Source organism: Carassius carassius, chromosome 37 (genome assembly GCF_963082965.1).
Source record: "Carassius carassius chromosome 37, fCarCar2.1, whole genome shotgun sequence".
Lineage (NCBI taxonomy): Eukaryota > Metazoa > Chordata > Actinopteri > Cypriniformes > Cyprinidae > Carassius > Carassius carassius.
Genome location: NC_081791.1, coordinates 24,980,852 through 24,996,207, shown reverse-complemented (window position 1 = coordinate 24,996,207; position 15,356 = coordinate 24,980,852). Strand labels below are relative to the sequence as shown.

The window sequence follows — 15,356 nt, the reverse complement described above, 5'->3', positions numbered from 1 at the left end:
AATTACTTAGCCTTTGTGGTTACAAAATCTACCAATAGCTTGGTCTGTGGATTGTAGGCAAAAGCAACAACAGTGTTATTGATTCAAGTGTAAGGTTACTGTCTGTCTTGGGCCTGGAGGGGCAAAGATCAGATTCCTGTGTCTCTTCTGTTATGAACTGAGAAAAATAAGACATATAGATGGAGAATAGGTGGATGATCATGATAGTGTGTGTTTTTACTATGTATTGATATACAAATAAATATTGATCACGGTTATAAATTTGAAGATGATTGATTATTATCAGCATCAGCTCAAAACATATTTTCTTTGCTGATTAGTATAAGCATTAAAGGAATAGTTTACCCAAAAATCTTTTTTGATGAAACTTTACCCACACTCAGGCAATCCGAGATTATTTCTTCATCAGAACAGTGCTCATTCAGTGCAGTGAATGGGTGACGTCAGAATGACAACTGATTAAAACATCACAATATTCCATAAAAATTATACATCTTGTGAAGTTACAAGCTTTAATTTGAACTTCAAATCATAACTTCCGGCTAAAATACAAGTCCTCTGTCTATAATATTGCATCTTATGGCCAGAATTAATGATGCAAAGTTAACATCATATTGGTAAACTTGTTTTTATTACAAACACACTGCTTTTCGTTTCACAAGATGTTAACTAATGGCCTGGAGTTATGTGGATTTGGATTATTGTGATGTTTTTTATTAGCTGTTCGGACTCTCATTCTGATGGCACCCATTCACTGCAGAGGATCTATTTGTGAGCAAAGAGATGTAATGCTACATTTCTCCAAATCTGTTACTGTGGAGAAACAAACTATTTAACATCTTGAAAGCCCTGAAAATGAGCACATTTTCTGCAAATTTTATTTTTGGGTGGCAAATTATTTAATAAACATGGCGTTATGAACCATGCATACTACAAAGTTATATTTTTCACATGTTTTTAATAAATGTCTTGTAAATATTGTGTGATCGAGCATAATGGAATGGGAAAAAAAGCAATTGTTTTTGTATTTGCCTGAAGCTATTTTATGAGAAGCCCTGATGACGGCTTCATTGTAGCTGTGCTAATCCCCTTTTCTTGTGTATTTGAATGAGTTATCTAAATGAATCCAACCTCTCCAGTTATGAGTGCTAAATGCAGATTTTTGTGTTTATATGCTTTCAGCAATAAACAATGTAAAAAAAAAAAGAAGAAAAATGACTAAATGCATTTTTAGTGTTAACATATATCACGTTCTTAAAAGCATGAAATTCATATAGTCAACCGGGGATGATTTTTAAACAAGCTGCTAACCTGACTTTTAGCATTTGAATAGTCTGTTTAATGTTTACCAATAAAGACAGATGGTTATCATTACAATGTTTGCTTATGCAGTTTTATGGATTTAGTGCACATACGATTATCAGGTATTGGCTTGTTCATGCTACAGACTACAGACAGTAGGGCTGTAGCGATAGACTAATCTCACAATACGATACACGATATTCAGATTCTATATAATTCGATACGCTTACATCATTTTCTGATAAAGGGGGACAGAGTGATTTTGGTGACATCTTGTGAGTGTTTCATTTACTTGGATTTAATTAATTGACTTGCAAAATAAATGTTGGACAAAATTAATTAAAGATGTGTTGAGAAAATTAGTTCCATTTATTGAAACAGTGCAAACTGTAACTTACAAGCCTTTGAAAAGTAAATAAAGTGCAGATGGAGAACAATGGAGAGTTAAAGTGCAAGTGGCCTGTTCTGAACAGTTTCTTTGACAGCTTTTTAGCTTGACACTGAACACGAGGTCGCCAGTCTAGCCACCAGGTAAGTAAACATAGTAGTACCATGGCTTCTTCTAAACATCAAATAATTCAAGTCACTAAGAACATTTAACTTAAAACTTAGCTGAGTATTTTAAGGCCTGTAAGCCTAAACGTATGTGAGGTAGCCAGCAGAAAAAAATAAAACATGGCAGCCAGACAATAATTGGCTGGGAGGCTTTAACGTGTGCCCTTGTCTGAGTGTACAGCCCGGGAATGCAAACCTTGGTGAGGTGTTCGCGGGTTGGAATAGGATAGCGGCGCTCCATCGCGTTCACCATGCGCCTAAAGCTGGGGTTTTCCACCACTGAATACGTTCTCAAATCCTGACAAATAAAGTAGGCAATGGACTCTGTAATTTTCTGCGACCTTGGTGAAGCAGATGGAAACTTGTGGGAACAACTGCCATCGATGTCCAGCGTAGTTTGTTTTGGGTCACGCGGCCGCTGCTGCTTTGGGTCCTCCGTAAGCATAAACTTGTCCAGGTGGTGACGTCTTAGGTGCGCTCGTAAATTTGTGGTATTGCCGGAATATTTAAATAAAGTAGTGAAGTCTGCACACTGAAAACTACTGCTCCAGAGGAATTTAATCAAGCACAGCCTGATGAAGACCTGAAGGTCAAAATGTTGCTTGATTAAATTCCTCTGGAGCAGTAGTTTTCAGTGTGCAGACTTCACTTCTTTATTTGATTATATTATTCAGTTTTCTTGCACCTGCATCCTATTTGGATGTTTGGGATGTGCACACCATTTTTGTATTATTGCCGGAATATTTAACGTTAGTGCCATATAGCTTACAAACCGCGACACTTTTATCCAAGTCGTTGCTTTCCTTCTTTATTTTTAAAACCAAAGTGCTTCCAAAATCTGCTTTTAAGCAGGTGGGTGCCGGATTTATATTCGCCGCCATTCTCTGAATATCCTTGCTCTGACTTGGTAAACAGGAAGAGGTAGACGTCTGCATCTGTGTAAAGTTAGTAAGGGTAACTTGCTCTACAGTAGCACTAGCGGCTGGCTGACCAAATCGCTTTTCCTGCAACGCGAATGGGGGTAAACACGGGGGATTTGAAGGGGACGTATGTATCGATACTAGTGGCTAAAAAATCTATACTTTCTTTGGAAAAAAAATAACGATTTATATCGCAGAATCGATAAAATCGCCCAGCCCTAACAGACAGTGTATGTTAATAGTCTCTTATATGTTTAAGAGACCATGTTTTAGATTTAGTCTTACACTGAGTTTTGAGTAGTTGAGGAAAAGGAGGATTTGCAGTTGCAATCATTTAGTGGTTTTAGTCGACTGTGCATTGCATGTTAAATGGGATCAAATTACAGTTTTCATTACTGCATCTGTTCTGTGTTTGTGAGTCGTATACAATGCTTTTCAGTTCGCAGTATGTCATATGTTGATCTTCACGTGCCATTCACCCGTTGGCTGTAAACTAACTATCAGCTGCTTCTCATTCATAAACACACACACTCACTCTTATCCGCTGACAGTAAAGGGTGGGACACAGGTGATAATTGCTCTGATGGATTCAGTATCTCATTGCACCGATTCCAAACATAAACTTTGAATCAGGCTGTTTGTTTTTGCACACCGCCAGCAAATACAACACAATGGAAAGATGTTGTACCCAATTCTTTTGACTCATCACATTCAGTTTCAGCTCTTTTGATGTTCGAGCGCTGCTGAATGGCTAGGCGATCGCCCCGACCCATCCCTATAGCCTGTGTATTTGAGTTTTGTGCACATTGCAGCCACAGTGAGTGTTTAAACAGATTTAAAATGTGGGATGACTGTCTTCATGTGCTATCACATATAGCATTGCATTGGTTGGTGAATTTTCACATGTGAAATCCAGTCATTTCATAGGAATCTGCACAACGTGGAATTTTTTTTCTTGCAGATCTCACAGCCAATCGAGTTTTTGGTCAGTTTTTTTTTTTAAATCTGCAAAAAATGTGTTAATGTGACTGCACCTTTAGCAGAGAGAATAAGTGCTCTTTACATTGGATAGGCTTTAATTAATCCTTTTCCAGTCAACTTTATCCTACTATTCAGTAGGGCTGCAACTAACGATTATTTTTATAATCGATTAATCTGTCGATTTTTACGATTAATCGATTAATCGGTTTGTGCACTTATATTTTAGTTTTTTCCATTTTTTCCCCAAGTAAATTATTAATAAATGGTCTTTATCCTTCAGCATAGATTTTTAAGATATTTTAACCATTTTGCACTGTCATATCCTAATCAAAAATATACCTGGAGTTGTTTTATTGTGTTAGTAATCCTTTGTCGAACTCTTCTGCAATCAGAACACTGACCCATACTCTAGCAAATTTCACAAGATTTCAAATAATGTTTTCACCATAGCAGTCCTTAGAGCTCCTAAAGTAGTTTAACATCCCGAACAAAGCTTATTAAGGAATCTTTCAGAACATATTTTCACGAAGAATAAGGATAAAACAGAATAAAATTGCAGTGCATTGTATTTTATTATTTACTGGGAAACAGCTTTACAGCTTTTGCTGTGAAATTTTAAACAATCCTTCGAATAAAGTGCCAGTGACATGAAACCTGAATGGAACTCACAATTTAAAGTAAAATCCATCAGAAGGTTGTCCAGAAAAAAAAATTGGACAGTCACACACAAAAAACCTGCTGTGTGAAAAAGAGCAGTGAATACTTAGAAAAAAAGTGCATTTCAAATATCTTTAAATATTTACCTCTCTCATTCAGTCATAATAAGGCTGCACGACTGAATTTTGAACTGGTAAACGACAAACTGATCACAGAACATGTTTGTAAAGCTTTAAATGTTAACTGTTAAAAAGCAATGTTATCAGCTTTTACGACTAAACATTTGCAAACAACATTGTACTGGAGAATCTGCACAAATAAAAGTCTTAGGGGCCGTTCACATATCGTGCCTAAAAACGCGTGGCGCTTTCTCCTTCTTTCCAAAGCGCTCGTGCAGTTGCGCCCCTGAGGCGTCTGCCTTTGATAAGCAACCATGACGTGCTCTCTCCTTGAAGACGCGGAAATTTCAGCAAAGGATAAATGGATTTGCAGCTCAAAAAATCACTTGCAGTAGCTCTGCTACTAAATTTATTTCAAAATGGAAATCCATATACAACTATGATCAGCTGTTCCTTTCATCTTGACTGAGCTTTTAACGTTGTTACGGGAAAGGATGAAGCTGATTGGTTAGTTCTTGTCACATGACCCGCGATGCGCTTGCAGCATTCTGAAAAGTTGAGATGTTTTTAACTCGATGCAGTGCGGTGTTGGAAATAATGAACTTGAGCGCGCAAAAGACGCGATATGTGAACGTCCCCTTAAACAGTTCAGTAGTGCAGAGTTTACAGGTTACTCTTCTTTTTTGAAGGCTCAAAGTAAAGTACTCCCAGTTTCCCACATCCCGCTAAATGCTGCAGAGACGCTGTTCGGGAAGCACGTGACATAAAACGAGGCCAGCTATTGGCTATTCGCTACTTCTCCGTCTGTACTGGCTGAGTAAAACCTCCGATGGCTCATTACTGCCACACTTTGGTCACCGCAGATTTGAAATATGCACGAAATGAGCCGCTTACGGCAAATAAAAGTTATTTAGCAACGAATCGATGACTAAATTAGTTGACAACTATTTTAATAATCGATTTTTATCGATTAAATCGATTCGTTGTTTCAGCTCTACTATTCAGAAAGAATCAGAATCAGAAAGAGCTTTATTGCCAAGTATGCAAGGAATTTGTTTTAGTGACATAAGCTTCCAGTACACAGAGACAACAACACACAGACCAAAAAAAAAAAAATTTGGCAAATAAATAAGTTTATAAACAATTGTGCAGGGATGTACTAGGATAGAGGGGTAACAAATAAATATAAGGATATTGCACATTTTTATTGCATAAGCATAAGTGGGGAACATTTAACTGCTCATGAGGTAGATTGCCTGGAGGAAGAAACTGTTCTTGTGCCTGACTGTTCTGGTATTTGCGGCTCTGAGGCGCCGGCCAGATGGCAAAAGTTCAAAGATGGGGTAACTTGGATGTGAGGGGTCCAGAGTGATTTTCTGAGCCCTTTTCCTCACTCTGGATGTATAGAGTTCTTGAAGGGTGGGCAGGGGAGCACCAATAATCCTTTCAGCAGTCCGAACAGTTCTCTGTAGTCTTCTGATGTCTGATTTTGTTGCTGAACCAAACCAGACAGTTATTGAAGTACACAGTACAGACTCAATGATGGCTGAGTAGAACTGTTTCAGCAGCTCCTGTGGCAGGTTTAACTTCCTTAGCTGGCGAAGGAAGTACAACCTTTGTTGGGCCTTTTTCACAATGGAGTCAATAGCCGCATTTCCACTGTCGGGCCAGTGCGAGCCAGGGCTTAAAGCGGGCCGGGCGAGGCTCATAGCCTCGGGCCAGTAGCACCGAGGCCAGAATAGCGCAGGGTTTCCACAGTCAGGGCCTGAAGCTTCGCTGCACGTCACTAAAACATGCCCTTTACACGCCTCTCAGAACAACGTCATGCAACCTCATCATTTCACCAACAAAGAGAAGTTATTTGAAAACTAAGAAGTCACTGGAACATGCGCAATCACAAAACGAACATGATAAAAGCTGCCGTTTGTTTGCATGCTTTAAATATTCAAATTCAAAAGCATCGATGTTTTAACAATAGAATAAGTGATACATTGATCATATTGATTTAATTTATCAGGACTCAAAATTAATCACACATAAATACACTTATTTCTATTTTATTTATTTATTTTTAACGCTTATGAAAATAGCCTGCTTATTCAGTTGAGTCTGTTTCTGTTTATTTGTAGCCACAGTAGCCTATACGTCACATTTAGAATGAATGATAATATCTCTATTTTTATAAAAGCTCCCGAACAAAAAACATTATTATATTTTTTTTATGATAGGCAACGTGAGCTAAACTCTCGAGACGAGGCTTGTAGAAGATAATATAAGTTACTATATAAATACACGATTGTGAAAGAGAATAAGAAGCTGACGTCTGATTTCTTCAAGCGGTCATATTTACCATGTTTACTATGGTAACATGTTTAGCATGCACAGTCTTTTACATCGCTTATAAATATTTCTGCCTTGCTTACGTGATTATAATCCACATCGGATCGCGTTATTTCAAACACTCGCTGCTGACTGAAAGTGAGTTTTGAGCTTGACTTATTTGAAAAAAGTTTTTAATGCTGGTGTTAAAGCATGTTATCTTTCTGAAATGATCCCCAGCGCAGACGCTCTCTATTTTTATAAAAGCTCCAGAACAAAAATCATTATTATATTTTGATGATATGCAACGTGGAGCTAAACTCACGAAACGAGACGACAGATAAAATGTTACTTAATAAATACACAATTGTGATAGAGAATAAGAAGCTGACGTCTGATTTATCCAAGCGGTCATATTTACCATGTTTACTATGGTAATGTTAATGTTTAGCGTGCATAGTCTTTTACATCGCTTATAAATATTTCTGCCTTGTTTACTGATTATAATCCACATCGGATCAAGTTATTTCAAACACTTGCTGCTAACTAAGAGTGAGTTTTGAGCTCAACTTATTTTAAAAAGTCTTTAATACCGGTGTTAAAGCTGTTATCTCACTGAAATGATCTGCAGCGATGAGCTCTCCAGACGCGGAGAAACCCCGCCTTTGTTCAGAACCCCTCCTCTAGCCCCAGCTGGCCCGCTTTGGCCCAAGGTTTTCGTCGGGCCAAAAAAACCTGGCCGTTGGCCCCGAGGAAGCCCCGGCGAGGCATGATCAAGCCCCGGAAGTGACAGTGGAAACGCAACTGGCCCTGGCACGCACTAGCATGCCCGGTTTAAGCTCGCCAGTGGAAACACGGCTAATGTGATTGTCCCACTTCAGGTCCTGAGAGATGGTGGTTCCCAGGAATCTGAATGACTCCACTGCAGTCACAGTGCTGTTCATGATGGTGAGTGGGGAAAGTGCAGGGGGGTTTCTCCTAAAGTCCACAATCATCTCCACTGTTTTGAGCATGTTCAGCTCCAGGTTGTTAAGACTGCACCAAACAGCCAGCTGCTCAACCTCTTGTCTGTAAGCAGACTCATCACCGTCCTGGATGAGGCCGATGACTGTAGTGTCGTCTGCAGACTTCAGGAGCTTGACAGAGGGGTCTTTAGAGGTGCAGTCGTTGGTGTACAGGGACCTGCAGTCCTGTAACTGTGGTGTCTGTTAATCTGCTGACTCACCTTGCTGGTCTTCATACTAAATATTTCAGTAGGAAACAGAGAAGTGTGTGACTGTGAGGCAGTGTTTCAGTGCATTTAACAGTCTGTAGTACTTTCTCTATAAGGGCCTGAGAGAGAGAGAGAGAGAGAGAGAGAGAGAGAGAGAGAGAAAGCGTAAGACAGACCTGGATAGAGACAGTGGCAGCATCAGCAACTAGAGCAGCCGTGTCTCTCAGGCTTAAGGAAGAAGAGAGCCAGCCGCTTCTGTGGATTACAGGAACGTCAGTAAGACAGGCTGGACTGGAAGGTGTTTTGATTCATCTCTCTTTCCTTTCAATCTGTCCTGCCGCGTTTTCCAGCTCTTAATGTGTCAGTTACTCTTCCTACTGTGTGCTGTATCATCTGAGATCATTCAGAGGAGATGTGTGGGATGCTAGCTGTTAGCAGCGCTGGGTACTGAGAGAGAGAGGCACAGGAGAAGAGGGGAGGATGCCGGCCCCCCTCAGGTTGAGGAGGGGGACCTGCAGGTCAGCTATCCCATCTCTCTCCACCATCGCTGAGGAAGAGGAGGGACAGCGGAGTCGCAAGAGACGAAGGAAAGGAGGAGGTACGTGGGAGGTCAGGATAGGAAAGATTAAAAAGGTTGAAATAAAACACTCTGGGGTTTTGCTCTCAGGGGTGCCAAGCTAAAACGTGGCCTATTAAGTGATCAATGTGTCTGTTTGTTTTCTATTTTGCAAAAGTGTTTCAGAACTGGTATGTGCCATCCAGATGATGTCATAGCAGTGCAGGGTTAATGATGTGCATGCAGACGTTACTGTTTTTATATATGTAATATAGAATATTATGTAGTTTGTTTGTATATACACAATTATATAAATATAACATTATTTTGACAGATTACACTGAATATATATTTTAGATGTATTTGTCAGTATGTGAAACTGCAAAAAAGGGTTACATTTTAAAGAAACACATTTTCCTCAAATATCATTCAAATTTGAGACTTCAGGGAAACCAAAATACAAGCAATCCAATATGTCTTGGTGAGAATTCAGGACAACCTCTTTTTAGAGCCCTGATTCATTCTAAATGTGTGTTAAGGAAAGTGTGGCCTTAATACTCCTTTGCCAACAGCTTCAGATTGAGTTTCTTTTAGGTTTGTGTCTGTAGGGGTGGACGATATGAGCTAACATTCATATCACAATATTTTACATTGTCCAGGCAATATTGATATTATATTGCAATATGAAAATAAAAATTACAGGTAAACATATTAAATTTTATATAATTAGAAAAAAGTGAGGAATAGGACAAAGACCTGAAAAGTATTTTTTTTTTGCCATTGTTTTTCTCAAAAAGTGCAAACGTGCAACAAGAGGTAGGCCTGTATGAATTAAATTAAATTAAATTAAATTAAATTAAATTAAATTAAATTAAATTAAATTAAATTAAATTAAATTAAATTAAATTAAATTAAATTAAATTAAATTAAATATTGTGTATTTGAGTCGGCCAGTTTTTAATGTGTCTAATGTGTTTTAAAGTCTAATGTGTTTGATTACTAATGCCTGTGTAGTAACCCCTTTCACACAGAGGACAAAAAATAAAATTTTTGTCTTTATCTTCATGTATGTTAAAATTCTTGGAACAACACAATACAAGTAGTCACTTTCATACTGGTATAGCGCCCACCCCTAGTATGTATGTACTGACATTTGTTTGTCTATGGCTGAGTCTTAAAACTTAAAAAAACAGCAATTTTGAGCATCATAGGTATGATGCTTAAAAGCGCATTCTAGTTAGGCAGCTTACAAGGTTTAAGGCTCTGTTAGTTCTGGACTTCTCATCCTTGACTATGACCTAAAATACAAAAATATGTTTTTAAATGTTAAGTTAGATAATTGTAAGTAATTAGTTCATTTTACTGGCTAATCAGGTTGTTTCAGTTATTTTGTTTTGAGTATCCTCGTGAGCTGATTTCTGCTAGTATTTGTTTGTCTAAATGAGTATTAATGGCATTTTTGTGAATACAGACTGAGATGATGTCATTGAGTGTAGAGTGAGCTTTAGCATCATATCTATTACACCTTTAGTGGAGATAAACAAATTTATCAGTCTTGAGTGTCAATTTTAGCACCCCTTCTACTGAGCAGGAAAAGATTGTTGCTCTCTTTACTGGTTGGGAGTGACGGTTTTGCCCCACCCATTGTCACTACAGCAATGGCAGATGACTGACAAGTTGGACAGGATGGCATGGGCTGTGGGTGGGTCACATGACCACCAGGAAGTGGAATGTAAACCGCAGCACAGCTCTGTAAACTGATTGGAAGGATCCACATAGAGCTGGATGGGACTGTTTGGACTGAGGCTAAAGGCTTTACATTTGAATTAGGAATGTAGGTTAATGCTCACATTCAGTATTTTCATTTCTAGATCTAAAATGACATCTCTTTCTATGAGGAATCACTTCTATGTAAGCTTTCTGATTACATTTAGCCTAAATCACCTAACGTTGAAACATAAAGCAAATATGCTTCAGTCTATGAGGTCTGACTCCTGTTTGGCTTTTCACATGCTCGGATTTGGGTCACAATATACTCAGTTGGGACAAAAATCCCTCTGAACTCAAAACACTGCTGCCTCACTGGAGCTAATGCTAGAGGCATTACACACATACACTCTCAGGCTACGTTCAGATTTTTTTGTGGGGTTTTGGTAACTCAGAAATGGGCTGTGTGCCATTTTAGAGATTTTAGATCCAGTCACAAGCAACTAACACCTGGTTATTTTAGGCAATTTAGAAATCCAGTGCCAAACGTGTCCCTAGGAAGTGGCACGTCTGGTCACCTTAGTTTGATGTCACTGAGGTAATTGTGTCATTGTTTACAAGCTGTTATAATGACTTTGTTTAGATGGTGCATCAGTCGTTAAACCACTGATTCAGTGATTATATGAGACATTATACAGATATACAGTACCATTGTTCTCTTTCTTTTAACAAACCTTTGAATGTTTTTTTCATGCTGTAACTGGTATTAATGCCGATGAGACGATCAGTTCAAGTGTGTTTCACTACAGTGATCTGTCACTCAACGTTAAACATTGCCAAAATGGTGATTGGATGGTTTGAAAATTTTAATAAAATAAACTTTGAAATCAAATAGAATTTGATCAAGAATATAATTCATTCTATTCTATTCTATTCAGAATATAATAGAATTTTTCAAATAGAATTTGAAATCTGAGACTGTGTTTGATAACAAACATAACATAAAGCACAAGTTTATTGTGATTTATTGGATGGGAGGCTTGCTACAATGTTCCGTTCCTTTACAGAATAGAGGCAAGAATAATCGATTCTTTGGAATTAAGCATCAATATTATTTTTCAGACATGAGAATCTGTATTTTTCATCTTGCTCTTTTTTTTTTTTTTTTTTTTACCTAGTCCTAATTGAATAGGTCCTTCAGTATTTGAGCAGATCTTTATTTAGCTGTTGTACGAACAGGATATTTCAACAGTCACGCCTTTTAGTAAATGCAGTTGTCAACCCCAAAAACTGAATGTGAAAGTAACCTTGGTCTGTACTCTGATACTGTGTTGCTATGCTGTGGTTTATTTCTTGTACATTTCCCAAAGTGCTCATTGGATAAACTAGCACCCCATTGTTTTGCGGTGGAGGAAGGGCAGTAAATCTAGACAGTGCACTAGATGTGTCCAAGCTGCTTATTGGATCACATGCTGAGAGAAAAACTGCATTCAAAGGAAAAGGTGTTAAGTTAAAGAAACAATATGTCTACTTTATTGAACCCCATGTGGAAATTCAAACTCAAATTGACTCGCATACCGGTACTTGTTTCTATCATTTCACATCGTTTTGATGAATCATTATTCTGAATGTTGTTAGGTGGTGTAAAATCCTGTAGATGTTGTCTAACACACCCTGGAATAGTACAATGGGTTAAATTAGGTCCTGTTTGATTTGTATTTGTACTGGTTGGTGAGGGTAAGGCTCCTCTGCTCTCTCTTCTGCTCTCTGTAAGCCTAACATTAGCTGCTGCTAAGCTTCTCAGATCTCTGAGCCTTCCCACCCCAATACACACACACACACACACACACACACACACACACACACACGTATCCTGGTGCCATGTTGAGAATTGCACTCTAATCGCTGATCTCTCTCTCTCTCTCTCTCTCTTTAATCTTGTATTTGGTCTGTACTGGACACACAGAAATCACACACACAATTGTGATTTTTAATCTCACATTTACACGCTCAAAGAGGGGGATCTACTGTCTCCTCTCGAAAAGTCTCAGTCTGATTGAAGGGGTTGGTGAAAGTCCAGATTTTCTCATCCATGTCTCCATATTTTTTTTCTCTTTATTTGACCATAAATGAGCACACACATAATCCTCAGCGTATGATGGATGTTGCATCCTTTGGACTTTGTGCATGCATGCATGAGTTTGTGTCTGATGTATTGGATAAGGATGGCTTTCTTGGTGATGTAGACAAGAGGTTTGCATGAGGTTTTCCAGTATTATCCAAAACTATGGGTGAGATTCAAGGTAAGAGCTGTCAGTGATGTGCATTCTTAGACCAGATGTTTTTAAGCTTTTTAATGCAGTTAATAAAGTTCCCTCAAATATTTTGATCCTCTTTGCAAGGAAACTGTAAAAAAAATGTAAAAATGTAAAGGCAGTAAAATATTTTTTTATTTATGAACAAATGTGCATTCTAGATGTTTTTTTTAGATGTTAAACTTTCAAAAGTAAATGATTTGTCATTGTGCTAAAGCTAAATATTATTTAAGTAATATAACATGTTGGAATTATACATAATACATTTTGTTAAATTATTAGCGAAATATTTTTTTTTCATGTTTTCATTTTTTTTAAGCATTTACATATTTTATTATTTCTTGCTTTTTTTGTGTACCCCAGCACCATTTTTGAGGCCTTTTTGCAGGTTAATGATGGACAGCAGAAGTCGTTCAGGTTTATATTTGTAGCACTAAATGAAGCAGTTCCTCTTCAAAATCAAACTATGATATAGTCTCCATGAGTATAGTTTAAATGTTTAGTTGAGTTATGTTACTTGCTCACAATAATCAAACACAAGGTGTTCTGTACTGTTGGATTCTGGTTTGTGTTTGTAAATCTGATTGTGCCACGTGAAGATGTTTTCCATTTACCCTGATTAAAGCATGCACCGTAGGTAGGGGGTAAAGACATGTTATTGGGCGCATTTAATTTCATACGTCAGTGTTCCCACAAACAGGTGAACTCAAGGTCAGTGACACAAGGCTCAACCCTGACCTTTGCCCCTAAAGTTGGATCATCTGACACCTGGGAAACAGGAAGATGCTCCTGTGGCCTGTAGCATGAAGGAAGATGAAAAATTAAGAGTTGCAGAGTAAGTTTTGAGTTGACAAAACCCGAAAAAGCCAACCTGATTTAGATCAGGTTCACTGGGCACACAAAGCTTGATATAAATGTTCTCTGTCAACTTTCAAGTTTTGAACCAGAGTTTGTGATTAACTTTGCATACACCTGAAAGTGTGACGTGCATCAAACAGCCAATCACATGGAATACGTTTATACGTTTGTTTATTCATTTAAAAAGTTGGATATATTAAAGCTTACACACACATATATATATCAATTTCTAACCCAGAATAAAACCGGCTCCGGAGCAGTTACCATGGTGATTAAACCCACTCAAAACATACCCATCTTCTTGAGCCCAAAAAAGTAGAGTTTGCTCAAACTAAATGTGAACTTGCCTGTGTAAAAACTGAAACCGGCTTTGTGCTACAGGCCACTGGACACCATTCAGATTCTTTGCAATGTTATGTGTGACACATTACACCTAATCTCAGATGTTATTTTGGATGGATGGTTATTTTGGATGAGATTTTTCAGCACATACAAAATTGGCTAGTAAATTGGCTAGTAAGATGGTAAACAAGCTATCAGTTTTAACAAGTATCTTTCTTTTCCCTTATTCCATATATTATCTTGTGTAACAAAAGCAGGCTCCTGATTTACATAGCATTTATCCAGTGTTTTGTCTTTGGAGCTCTGCAGTTCTTCTTCACTGCACACACTGGCATGGAAACCATTCACAGCAGAGCCAAGATGTACAACATCGACAGCAGTAAAAAATAAAAAGGGCTACTGCTGTCACACTGCATATGTGCCTGTGTTTGTATTTTAATTTACCCACATAGTTTGTCAAGACTAAATTTGTCCCATTTCATTTAATCTATTCGTAAACGTAAGTGCAAACAAGGGGAGGACACCCGCATAGGGGTGCAGGTTAAGAGGTAAACTGAAAATTGATAGTTTACTATTGTAGTTTTGCATTATTGACACTATTTTCCTAATTAATATTGCAAAGTGCTTTGACACAATCTGTATTGTTAAAAGCACTATATAAATAAAGGTGACTTGACTTACATTATATATGGTATGTGCTCACTGCAGCACACTATGAATTTGCGTTTACTTTGAAATAAAGTCCACGGTAACTTGTTTTCACCACAGATTAAATAAAATTATGTTAATTCTGAGATGTACAAGTGCATCTCAATAAATTAGAATGTTGTGGAAAAGTTCAAAACTCAAATTGTGAAACGCGTGTATTAAATTCAGTGCACACAGACTGAAGTAGTTTAAGTCTTTGGTTCTTTGAGATGATTTTGGCTCACATTTAACGAAAACCCACCAATTCACCACAAATTATCTCAACAAATTAGAATATGGTGACATGCAAATCAGCTAATCAACTCAAAACACCTGAAAAGGTTTCCTGAGCTTCCTTATGAAGTATTCTAATTTGTTGAGATGAATTGGTGGGTTTTTGCTAAATGTGAGCCAAAATCATCACAATTAAAAGAACCAAAGTCTTAAACTACTTCAGTCTGTGTGCACTGAATTTATTTAATACACAAGTTTCACAATTTGAGTTGAATTACTGAAAGAAATTAACTTTTCCACGTCATTCTAATTTTGAGATGAACCTGTACATTTCAATTTGAGACAAAAAAGTCACAATTGCATTTATTTATTTATTTTATTTCATGGTAGAAGCAGGCTTCCATAAGAGTCAGTGTGCACTAACAACACTTCTTGGACTTTGACTTAATTACTAGTATGGTTGTTTTTAAAATAAGCCTGTATGCTTTCATGTTGAGCCCTGTTCATCATTACTTTATTTGTTGACTAAACAACTGAATATGCTATACTCTTCTTGTTTATTCTGTTCTGCTGTCACTACATACATAACCA

General features: G+C 37.7%; 1 protein-coding gene across 6 annotated transcripts in view; it reads left to right on the top strand.

Annotated features, from left to right (window-relative positions):
• The window catches only part of LOC132118493 (ensconsin-like), a 39,837-nt gene that overhangs the window by 652 nt on the left and 23,829 nt on the right, over nucleotides 1-15,356 (top strand). For 3 of the 6 annotated variants that reach the window (XM_059528366.1, XM_059528364.1, XM_059528362.1), the window contains exon 1: nucleotides 8,286-8,664. The exons of 1 other annotated variant lie outside the window; for it this stretch is intronic. In XM_059528366.1, the coding sequence (XP_059384349.1) occupies nucleotides 8,547-8,664 (118 nt within the window). In that variant the 5' untranslated portion in view covers nucleotides 8,286-8,546. Of the gene's footprint in view, nucleotides 1-8,284; nucleotides 8,665-15,356 lie in introns of those variants that run through there. 2 more of the 6 variants (XM_059528363.1, XM_059528367.1) reach the window with 2 other exon arrangements.